This window comes from Meriones unguiculatus, chromosome 2 (assembly GCF_030254825.1).
Source record: "Meriones unguiculatus strain TT.TT164.6M chromosome 2, Bangor_MerUng_6.1, whole genome shotgun sequence".
Taxonomy (NCBI): Eukaryota; Metazoa; Chordata; class Mammalia; order Rodentia; family Muridae; genus Meriones; species Meriones unguiculatus.
In genome coordinates, this window is record NC_083350.1 from 139,492,330 (window position 1) to 139,504,798 (window position 12,469).

The window sequence follows — 12,469 nt, forward strand, 5'->3', positions numbered from 1 at the left end:
TAAAATAAAACTAGAGTTCTTCTAAATGCTCTGAATTCCATTTCCTACACCTAGGGCTCAGGGAATATCACAGCAGAAAAGGTGCAGAAAGACTGTAAGGCCTGAGGACTTGGACTGCTATTACTGTGTATTAGTGTCTTGTGGACAGGGCAGAAGTATTGTTTCCTGTGTACTCTCAGTGCTACGACTGCCTCCAAAGACCACAGAAGCCTACATGCCAACACGGATGGAGGAAATGTTCATGGTATCTCACCCCTAGAAGTAAAGCTTTAGGCAGCCAATGGCTGCTGAGGCTGGTAGGGACAATTTGGATTTTTGCTTCTTTCCAGAGACAAGACTCTAATCCTAAGTGGTCAGTACCAACTGGACTTTTTAGTAAACAAGTACAGAAAAGGCGGCTGTGAATTTGGGAGAGTGGCATAGCAGGAGTTGTGGTGGGAGGTGAAAATGATGCAGATTCAATGTACTCGTGTATGAAATACTGAAGTAGAAATGGCCACCCACCCCCTCTCACTCACCAGACAACACTCAGTTGCTGAGACCCATAATCAAGCCTTCGGCAGAGTGTAGGGAATCATATGAAGGAAGAAGGAATTAGTATATGTTAGAGGGGACAGGGAGCCCCACAAGATCCAAATATATCTGAGCACAGGGGTCTTCTATGAGACTGTTTATCCAACCAAGGACCATGCATGGATATAACCTACAACCCCTGCTTAGACATAGCCCATGGTAGCTCAGTATCCAAGTGGGTTCACTAGTAAGGAGGACAGGAATTGTCTCTGACATGAACTCATGAGCTTCCCCTCCCCCCTGAGGGAAGAGCAGCCTTGCTAGGCCACAGATAAAGACATTGCAACCATCCTGAAGATATCTGATAAGCTGGGGCCAGACGGAAGGAGAGGAGGACACCCCCTCTCAGTGGACTCGGAAGGGGTCAGGGAGGAGATGAGGATTGGGAGGAAAAGAGGGAGAGGGCAACAGCTGGGATACAAGTGAATGCATAAAATTATTTAAAAATAAAAAAATATTAATAAAAACAAGATCCACCAAAAGAGAAAGCTTAGGTATCGAATACTGAAAGTGAAAAGATAGTTGTCAAGATGGAGGAATTTTCTCTTACTCTTTGCTACGGATTCCTAAATTGCTATTAGATTAGAGTACTCACAGCCTTGGAGGTGCACAGAGTTGTAGAAGCTTATTTAAATGTGAAGAATACTTTATAGTTTTTTTTTTTCCAACTCGTTTAAACTCCTCTAACAGAGCTAAGAAGAATACTAGGCACATTATTTTAGGTAATACAGACTGTATCAAAGTCAGCAAAGTGTACATTAATGTAGAAAGATAAGAAATGCATGGGAAAGGTATAATACTGAGCTAATTAAAACACTGAAGTGAAGAACTGAATGCATGCCTAAGGCACTTGAAATCACTGTTCATGCTGTCGAAGAGAGTCTCCTGCCCCTCGTCTCTGAGGGTAGGAAACACTATGTTTTTATGCCTCAAACAGCGCCTAGTATAGCAAGCATTCAATGAAGAATAAAGAAAATAGCTATAGAATTCAAGACATAATTAAAGTCACAAAAGTAAGACATTCTTCTCAGTCAGAAATTATTTGCATGATCATCAATTAACACTTAGCAATCAGTCATTAACATATTCCCGTATTGCCTAAGTCTTTTCCAGATTCATGCAAATCTTCATGCATAGAGTTTTGTTCATAAGGAGAATGTGGTGTGTGTCAATAGACCAAGGTTGTCAGAACTTAATCGCTTATTCAATTTTTCATATGAATCTTTTTGTTTATTTTGCTCTTGTAGAAATTTGTCCTGACATCTGAGTAATAACACTGTATTTCCCAAAGCGAGCCCAGGACAGCCAAGGTTACACGGAAAAGCCCTTTCTTGAAAAACAAAAAACACAAAACAAAACAAAAAGAACCCTTTATTTCCTGTATGTTCCTTCATTTTTCTAAGGTAGGAATAGCAAAACACAACTTTCTCTTTTAACTTTTTAAATACTCATCTGTTTTATGTGCGTATGTGTACGAGCTCGAGAAGAAAAAATGCCTATGTGTGTGCATGCTGCGAAGCACTTCTGAAGACCAGAAGAAAATTTTGCAGCAGCTGCTTGGCACCTTTTACCGGGAGTTATGGGAACCAAAATCAGGCCGCTGGGCTCGGTGGCAAGCACTGACACCGAATGTAGCGCCTCACAAGCCCTCATACTCCATCTTCTATGTATTTAAGGTATTTGGTCGGAAACAACACTTGGAAGATTAATCTGTTATTATGTTCCAGTTGAAATGTTTTAAAACGTGATCGTTTTGCACACACTAAAATAACTGATTGACTGTTTCATGGCAATATTAACATCAGATCTAGTAAGGAGAGAACCTGGCAAATGTTTGAGAGTGTAAGAAGAGGTGTGTGGAGGCTGGAGAGATGGCTCAGTGGTGGAGCATCTACTGCTCTTCCAGAAGCCCTGACTCTCATTTCTAGCACCCACATCAGGCAGATAACAACCACCTATAGCTCCAGCTTACGGGGCACCCGTTGACTCTGGTATACTGGGGCATCTACATCATGTGCATATCCAGCCACCCACGTAGACACAAAATTTAAAGTAATTTAGAGAAAGAGGAGCTATCTACCCGTTGTAAGCATACAGTTTAGAGTTTAGTTATTCGTGTTGGGATCCTTTCACTTAAAAACACTGGAATTTCAAGAAGAAAGTAGAACACAGTTTCCACATAATTAGCTAAAAGCAGCCAACTTTGGAATCTCTTTGAAACCAATTTTAAAGCTCAGCTATATGCTCTTTTTCCTATTCCAGGACCAGGAAATGTTATTTCAACTGGATTGCGAACATAACTTCTAGAGTGTAGACACTTGCTATTATTTGTTCACTTCATCAAAATGCTCTTTTAAATTCTTGCTACATTTGTATTACAGCGTCATGAAGAAACGAAGGTGAAAGAGGCCCAAAAGAGGCCAGACCCTCCTTCCCATTTCTAACAAAGGAAATGCCTTCTTGCCACTAAGTTTTGGAACGATTTCTAAGTCCTCTAAAAATAATTTAACCTGTGTCAAATAGCCGTCTCTTCTGGAAAACTCAATAAATGAATGTAAAAGTCAGAGTGCAGGGAATGTTAGGTGCTGTGCTGAAATGGTAGAGCACAGGCATGTTGATGGAGACACTAAATTAGCACACACATGTCCATACCTCTGCCCTCTTCTCTTTAAACTCGAGCTGTATTATTGCAGAGAAGCGTAATAATCTCCCCTCTGATCTTGTATTTGAAATGAAAGAGCCTGAAGTATTACAGCATAGGCATTTTTGTAAAAAGTTTAAGTATTATGGGTAGATATATTTCCTCTGCGGACCAGCATTTCTACATTCAAAGGACAGTGAAGAAAGACAGAAGAGGGAATAGATAAATTATTCCAATGACAAAACTTCTAATTTTACATTGAACGTTAGCTTAAGGATGTCATACCTTTTAAATTATAGACTTACTTCTTAAATTGTAGGTCACTCTAAACAATAGCTAGATTTTTATAGCATCATAGAGATTACAACTTGATAGGCAAATCACAGTTCTCTTGAATGGTATAGAGTTATTAAAAAGATTGAAGGTATTTTAAAACATCTATATGTGTGTATATGTTGGGGGAGAGTGTGTGCATATGAATGCAGGTGCTGGCAGATGCCAGAGGCATCCGATCCTAGAGTTATAGGTAGTTCTTAACCACCTGACCTGGGAGCAAGGAATTGAACTCTGGTCCCCCCTCTATAAGAACAGCATATGCTTTCAACCCTTGAGATGTCTCTCAAGTGCCCTGCATAGCTTCTTATGTGGAGGAACCTCAGGTAAATCTATACAGCGTGAAAATGAACAATCTACTTTCTTTGTTGAGAAAACATGAAGCTTCAATAGACTGCTTTCTTAATTGACATTTTCTTTTAATTCTCTAAAAATCATCTGGAGGAAAAATAGATTTTTTTTAGGGGGGGCCCTTTGGACTGTGACTTTCTGCAGATTTACATTGATTGTCAGTTGACCTGTGATATTTTGCTCTTAACAATTTTCAGAGTAGAATGGTATCCTCCAACAGAACACATGTGGCTTTTAGATGACGTGAACTACTGTCTACTCATTTGCAGAGGTTCACCTGCAGTGGTTCCAGGACTGACTATGTAAGACCTTGAAGCTCTGGGGATGGCTTTTTGGAGGTGGACAAAGGTAAAGTTGTGGCATATAGGTAGTCTTCAAGTCACTGCTGGGATCCTGTTGGAAAAGGTAGAGGAACCTCAAACCCTTTCATTCCTTCACTTTCCTATCCATAGGCAGATTTGCAATACCACGTACTCCCAATAATAAGTCATCCTCCACGACAGCTAGAACCAACAAACCCCACAGGTCAGGAGTTTCAACAGCAAAATTGAACCAAAAATTAAATGCTTTTTCTTCTTAAGTTGATTGACCTAGCATTTGCTATAGTGATCAAAAGCTGACAAAAACAAACAAACAAACAAACAAACAAAAAACCCCAAAGAACATTTATTTCAAGGTAACCAAAAGTGGACCGAAAACATTTTGATTCCAACCTCCCCCCACCCCTTCTGGTTTCATTTTTAATGTTGAAAGAGGCAACCCATGAATTTTGAGAAAGGAGGGGAGTTATGGTAATTTGAATTTGAATAAGTTCTTGCTGACTGATACAATAAGGAGGAAAGTGAAACTCAGTTTGTGTAAAGAGCCATACAAGCCAGGTGTGGTGGCAGGTGCCTTTAATGCCAGCACTCAAAGGCAGAGGCCGGCCTAGTCTACATAGTATGTTCCAGGACAGCCAAAGATGCATGGTGATTGTCCCAAAACAACAGCAAAGAAGAGTCACACAAGTTAATGCTATGGATTTAGTGTCTCTCATAATCCTTTATATTTGTTTATTTATTTTCGTTTTTGAGGAGTAATATGGGTAGAAGGAGATGGTAAATGAAGCATCTGGCATTCGTCCAGAACTGTTTTACTAAAGGCTTCTTATTCACAAAGAAATGCTCACAAATATAGACAGAAAGAAATTTCATTGTTTTCCCTTACAAAATCAGAGTCTATCTTCTCTCTCAATGGAGAGGAAATCTCAAGTACGGACAAGAAATCCAATTCTGTGCTCTTTCACCCTTTTTATAGTCACTGTCTTTTTAACAAATAAAATGGCAAGAGTCCAGAAAAGGAGAGGGATAGTAACATAAGATTGCACACACTGATTAAAAAAAGAAATAAAGAAAAAATTGCATGTGTGTTTGTGTGTCCGCAAGCACTTGCTTGTGTATATGGTGTGCATGTGGAGGGCTGGGTTAATGCTGGGAGTCTTCCTAGATTGCTCTCCACCTTATTCTTTGAGGCAGGGTCTCTCAGTTGAAACCAGAGCTCACTGATAAATCTAGCTAGCCAATTTGATCCAGGGGTCCGCATCACCACCTTGTACTGGAATTATGTGCAGTCACCATGCTCAGCTCACATTAAGTGGACTGTGAGGATCCATTCTCTGGTTCATATGCTGAAGCCACCCCCTTAAGCTCTGCAACTGCCTTTTACTGTCGATTCTGCTGATAAGTGGGTAATAATTTTGCGAGACTGGAAAAATTGGTTTAAAAAATGGGCAACCATTCAGAATTGAACACAGTGCTCAGTTACTTTGACTATTTATTGTGGCATTAACTGTTGAAGTAAGTACTTTAATGCATGCAAATAGAGAACATGAGTCCCTAGTATGGAGAAAACAGAAGGTTAGCTGAATGTGTCTCTTTTAGAGCCAAATTAAATCTCTAAAGAATGTCTTAAGATCGTGATCCCATTAAGTCCTCTCTGTCATCCAGAGTCATTCATTTTACCACATCTTCCTTCAGCAGGTAGGTTACATGTCTGCTGAATGGGCTGAGGAGAGAGGAGTACAGCGTCTCAGCGGTAAAACTCATGCTTGGTATGGGAAAAGCCCTGGCTTTGCTTTCTAGAACTGCAAGGAAAAAACAGTGCAGAGGTCAAGGTTACACACAACTAATGGCTCTGCTGAATTTACAGCATCAAGTGTCTGTCTTAAATCTTTGCAGAAATTTTATCCAAAATCGGTTTTGATTTTTAAAAGCCTCTCTAATCATTTTACATAAATAATGTCCAGCCATATACTTTCAATAGTCTCTGTGTTTACTCCAAAAATGCTCAGGCAAAGTGAACAGCATTTTCAGTGAACAAAGTAATTATCTGCAAATATGAATTAGCCAGGATTCTGAAAAAGAAAAAAAGAAAAAAAAAGTATCTATAAACTCCTTGGGAGCCAAAACAAAATGGTCCCATACAAGTGACTATGAGCTGGTTGAAATGATGAGTAATTTAAATTTTAAGGCTACTTCAATTCGTCCCTGAGTTGAAGGAAATAGAGAACACCCAGCATCAGCCAAGTCTTGGCCTCTCTCAGTTCTGTCTGTGTTTTCCGTGTATGCTGACTAGAGACAGAAAACATTGCTAAACATTTTCAGGACTCACTGTTCATGTGCATGTCATGTCTTTATTCTGATTTTTTTGTCCCCTGTGGCTAACGTTTTAATAGTCTCTCACATTAAAAGCCATGTCTAAAATACAGTATATTTGAAGCCTGCAGCAGAGTTACTGGGAAGCAGGTTCTGAAAATAAACAGATAGAATTCTAACCATTCCTAAAGAGGCTCCAGCTACTTACGGGTACTGAGGTTTTCGGTGAATAGGTGTGAATATTTCACTGCAGCCCAACCTGCAGTACAAAGCAGTTATTGCTTCCAAGTTCAAATACCTTCTGCACATATTTTCTAAAAAGCTTCTTTTATGAGTTCAAGTGTTACTATGGTTCAGATCCTGAACAAACACTCTCTTTTGAGTGTGTTCCTAGGACAAGGAGATCTGCAAGAATTGGGCATGGAGGTGGTAAACTTGAGGTATCACCTTTTCAATTCGCGATGCTCTGTGGTGAGGAGATTGGTGAGTGTTTATGTCCCTGCCAGAGTTAAGATGACAAACCACGAGGAAGCTGCATCGAAATCCTAGTCACCTTCTGAAGAGCTGTGGGCCTTGGGCTGTCCAGGAGCCAGGCCATTATCCTCACAGGTTGGGCCCATTCTCCTCCTGGGACAAGCACAGCTGCCATTAACAGGGTTGCAGCGAGCTCCCTGTGAGCATTCACACAGCAACAGGCAGTCTGGTCCATAGTGACCTGTCTTACATTCTGTGGAGGGAGAAGAAAAAAAACCAAAATAACTCAAGTATCCTCTCAAATACTCTATTACTTCTTGGAACTGAATGAAATAATGAAAGTCTAGGAGAAAAAGTCCAGTTTTCTTCTATGGTATCTTTGCCCTATACTAACATGTTATGTAATGAAAGCAAGAAAGTCCCTCAGTGGAAAATGGGAGGGTGGGGAGTGAGGAGGAAGTTACTGAGAAAATTGCGAAGAGGGAAAGTGAGGATAGAAACTTCTATTTCTAAAGTGCTGTCTCGGAAACTGATTACTCCCTAACATTTACAGCTCTTGCGCTGTGCCGGACACAGAAATGGATTAGCTGCCTGGGGTCAGAAAAAGTCAACACTCGTTCCGAATGTACAATGTGGGAGGTTTTTCTTTAGGTTAAAAACATGATTTCGTGTGCTTGTGTTGTGGAAAGTGAAATGGCTTTATATTCGACTCTTGTCTCTTAAAATATGTCAAAAGGGCCATTGATCCCCAATGTGTCTGGTGTTGTATACGTGTTAAAAAGACTCAAAGACTCTGTGAGCTGAATTGTATTACACCCTCCAAAGCAGGGGAGTAAAAGGGTGGGGGTGGAGACATGGAGGTTGGGTGTCACCAAATCTATTTAAAAAGAGAGGACGCAAAGGGGGCGGCAGCCAATTGTGGGCGCTTAGTCTGTTGTCCGGGAGAGCATTAGCACAGAACGAACACATTCATTTTCTGCAGGACAGAGGGCAGAGGGAGAGCGCTGCACAGCCCCTGAAACAAAGAAGATTTTCCTGTGACAGAGCACAACTTACAAGACTTCAAGGCCTAGGGAAGCTAATTTTGTTATTGCGGCAGCCCCCTGTCCCCCCCCCCCCCGTCTGTGGAGGAAAATGTGGGAACTTGACAGAGAGCAAGGCAAGGCACGTGGGAAGGGTTCCAGGGAGGAAGGTGAAGGGGGAAATGATGTAATTACATTACAATCCCAAAATATAGAAGAAATAATTTTTTAAAGTGGGCTGTTAACACATTACCTCATTTGCTTTCAGCAAATACCTGTAAGGTGGGCAAGGCAGTGGGGGAAGCTCTCCCACTCTGGAGAGAAATGACTGAATTTGCTGTGGTCCATGACTGCTTCTAACTGTCATACTCCTGCAGAGTGACAGAGCTGGGTTTCTGGATGCTCACCTAAGACTTGGCTAGCTATATGGAAGCAAAAACTTCAGGCATGTTCAGAAAGCTTAAGTAAGGAGCTGATGGCTAGAAAGTGAAAAATCACAGAAATAACAACATAAACACGAAGATGTAGTACTAGAGGGAATTTTGAGCCCGAGGGGACATTTTTCTTTAATATGTCTTTATTGCTCTAATATCTCCCATAATAGGTTAATGATGGGTCCCTTATATGTTTTTATTTTATTCATTATTGTGTGTGTGTGCATGTGCATGAATTATATGTGTGTAAATGTGGTCATCCTTGTGACATAGTGAGCCCATAGATGGTGACTGTGGTCACTTTTCCACTGTGTATAGGTTCTGGGGCTCCAGCTCAGGTCCTCAGGCTTGTGCAAGCATACTTGCTTACTCCTTGAGCCGTATCTTGGGCCCTTCAGAAGTTCTGCATGGGTCTTTTTACTACTGTTTATTTTGTTGTTGTTTTACTTGTATTGTGAAGGCAAATTAAAATGCACTACGGATTTCTTGTCTTGCTCTATTAGATTTTGATTATGAAGTAGAAATATAAACTACTGCTTCCATTAACTATTTTCATGACGGCTCAGCATTAAACAAAACAGTGAAGGATTCATTCAGGAGGACACTGGGCCAGCAGCATAAATGCTGCTTGCGATGTCTTTGAGTCAATGAGATGGCTCAGGTCTTAAAGGTTCCTGCTGTCAAGTCTGATTACCTCAGTTCAAACTCCAGGACTCCTGAAAGCTGTCCTTTGGACTCAATATGCATGCCCTCTGTATCATTGTCTATGCTCATGTATGCATACACAAACAATAAATAAATGTATTAAAGAGAAAAAGATAAGTTTGTTCTCTAAATTTTATGTTCTGTGGAAAGTTTAAAAAAAAACAACAAAAACTATCATTTCAAAGTGAGCCCAACATACTAGCTCTGCCCAGGGTTTTGCAAGATTATGTAGTTTGGTGGTAAGACCACTTTTTTTGTTTTTTTTCAAAAAAGTTATTAGTTAGGATCTCTCCAGAGCAGCGGAGAATCTGATTTTAATTTATAAAAATACCACATTTTCATGTTAATAACTATGTGTATTTAAGACATCTGTTTGAATGTCTGCAAATGTTAATTTACCAAGGGGAGGGGTGAATGATCCAATAAAAAGTCGTTACATTCTTTTATGAATTAATATTATGGCTGTTTAATAGGTCCTTTACCAGAGTTAAGTTAAAATGAGGCCTTTTATCTTCATGGCGCCTGCGTAGACACAGCTGCTCATGGTTAATATTGCAGATGAACTGTAACTAATTGAAAATAAAAGTGCAAATAAAAGACCTTGTAGTACATCTGTACAGGTTCAGTGCCCTGAGAGTCTGATGAGAAGGACTCTCAACGTTCCTGGGGAGAACAGATGCAATGCCACATCTGAGCCCTGTCTTGTTGTCATTTCCTCATACAAAGCAAGAGGCTCTGTGATACAGCGCTTAGGTCACAGAAAGCAGTGTGAGTTCAGACCATGAGTCCCCACCCTCACAAGCTCCCATGGTTTAGCACTTAGCATTATTTTATAGTTTCATTTTTTTAAATTAATTTTTAGTTTATCTATACTCCCCCATCCCTGTGTATGCACCGACGTGTGTTTGGGGGATGGGAGACAAATGACTTAAGGTCAGAGTAACAACTTAGCAGAGTCCCCTACCACTGTGGAGGACTAGGAAGCAAACCCAGGCTGTGAGGACTGACAGCAATCGCCTTTCCCCTCTACGCCATCATGCTTTTATGTCCTGATATTGTTATCATTTGCTACATGTATATATGTGTGAGTGTGACCACGCGTGTGGCCTACAGCATGTGTGAAGGTCACAGGATAAGTTTAAAGAATTTGTCCTTGCCTTCACACTTCTTTCTAAGCAGGGTCTCTCTTGTTGTTTGTGCCGCCTAATAGATCATGTTAGCTGGCCCGCAAGCTTTGGAGTGAATTTCCTCTTTCTACTGCTGTTTCCCAGGAGTGTTGTGATTACAGATACACACTCGATATCTGTCTTCTTAGCTGAATCCAGGAATAGGTCTTAGGTTGTCAAGCTGGCACTACAAGTGTTTTACCTGTTAAACCATCTTTCTGGTCCTAGGAGTTAGTTTTAAACCATTGCAAGTGCCAATTTATTAGAAACTCCTGCAGTAACAGACGTTTTTCTGTCATTCTGTCCAATATGGCAGCCAATAACTATCACTGAGAATAGAGGATTTGAAACATGTCGTGTGAGTTGGGAAAGGTAGATCTTAAGTCAAATTAGCCAGTGACATGGAATTCATAACTCCCGTGTTGTGTAATGCAAACAGACAAGCAAAATCAGTTTGTCAAAGGTTTTCATCAAGAAGGATGCACTATTAAAAGACCACAAAAAGAAGGTGCTCGCGTGGAACATGAGAAACTGTCTCGGAACTCAGACTGTCTGCTTAAAAATCCCCAATATGCCATTGACTTGCTATGTAACATGGATAAATAATTGAGCATCATCACTCTGTATTGGTTTCACCTTTCTGAGAAGGGTGACAGCAGTAAGGACTCTTATGCATAGCACATCAGGTGCCCTTGAAGAACATTAGTGATTTTCCTTGGTATGCAGGCAGAGCCAAGAATGCTATAGGCACCATGTAGTGACCGTTCCATGGATGACATATGCAGTATAGGTATTTGTCCAGACAGAAGAATTTTAGATATGACAGGGGTCAGCTCCTTCAAAGATGTCCCCAAAGATGCAATAATATATATATTATATATAATATATACATGCATATATATATATAAATGGTTTAAAACGAATATATAGGTGATATATAAGTGTGTAATTATATATATTGTTTTATCTACATATATATATTGTATTGTCTACTAATTCAGGTCCTCAGTGTCCTACTTTATTAAACAGGACTAGGAACATAGACAACCTGTAGGGCTTGCAGTATGAATTAAATGAAGGTTAAGCTTTCAGAATTCTGCCTTGCATTCCAGGAAAGCAGCTGTTACTGATATTGCTCTGAAGAGAGCTGGGATATGAAGTGATGCTGGGTGCATAAAAATTTTTTGAAGCCTGCAAGGCTAACGTAGATTTCTTGCCACTGCTGAGGCCACGAGCTCATAGATGACTGTGGAGAAAGGGATCTTCATGATATGTAACCTTAACCCCACTCTTCTGAAGATAAGAGAAGTAATTTCCCAGATCAAATATTCTACGTGGGGGTCTTATCTGCGGCTGGCTCAGTGTCTTGGGTCCAAGATGAATTGTATAAAAGTTTTTGATCTAGCAAGTGCCTCTCAAATCACACTGTGAGTGATTAGTCTCTACCTGCCTCAATCCACTCTCCTATCTACTTGGAAAGTTGCTAAATTATCATAACTTTATATTCCAGGTCATCCTGTCTGTGAGTTGGAAAGAAAACAAAGCATAACAATTAATCTCCAAAGACCATCTGAGGTCTTGGATCCCAAGGATACTGCCAGGATGAAGACATAGTCTATTTTCATTCTTTTGGGTTTTTTGGAATTACCTTCTTGCTCATTGTGTCTCTTTGAGGAAGTCTGTTATCCAAACTATTGAGATGGGGTGCCTATGACGTAACAGCTACAAATCACGATTCTTCAAACTAAAGACAGTAGGAAGTATTTCTGGGCAATTTTCTTTATAGAGTGTTATTTCCAGCATTGAGGTGTCTATAGAACTCTGTGTCACTTGATTCTGGTCATACCTGTTTCACATCTGGCTCCTGTCCTCCCCGGGGGGCAGAAGCATTTTCCTGTGATTGAGTGACAAAAATTTTCTCCTTCGCAGTCACAATGTTGATGGCAATTGTCCCCAAACATTCCAGGTGGACATTCTACAGAGGATAGAGAAATGCTGAAATATTAACCCCTCGCATTATCGTGAATACAAGATTTCTTTGTATCTCCTATGTAGAAAATAAAATTATCTTAGTAAGTCCAGGACACTGTGTCTTACATTCAGGTTTGTTAAAGATCAATAGTTTTGTTCATGAAAA

At 40.3% G+C, this 12,469-nt stretch overlaps 1 protein-coding gene across 4 annotated transcripts in view; it reads right to left on the minus strand.

Annotated features, from left to right (window-relative positions):
* Nucleotides 1-3,053: 3,053 nt before the first annotated feature.
* LOC110558588 (EGF-like and EMI domain-containing protein 1) overlaps nt 3,054-12,469 on the minus strand; it is a 684,695-nt gene continuing 675,279 nt past the window's right edge. For all 4 annotated transcript variants that reach the window (XM_060378189.1, XM_060378188.1, XM_060378187.1 and 1 more), the window contains 2 exons: nt 12,179-12,307; nt 3,054-7,258 (listed from right to left, as the gene is read on the minus strand). In XM_060378189.1, coding sequence (XP_060234172.1) covers nt 7,077-7,258; nt 12,179-12,307 — 311 coding nt within the window. In that variant the 3' untranslated portion in view covers nt 3,054-7,076. The remainder of the gene's footprint in view (nt 7,259-12,178; nt 12,308-12,469) is intronic.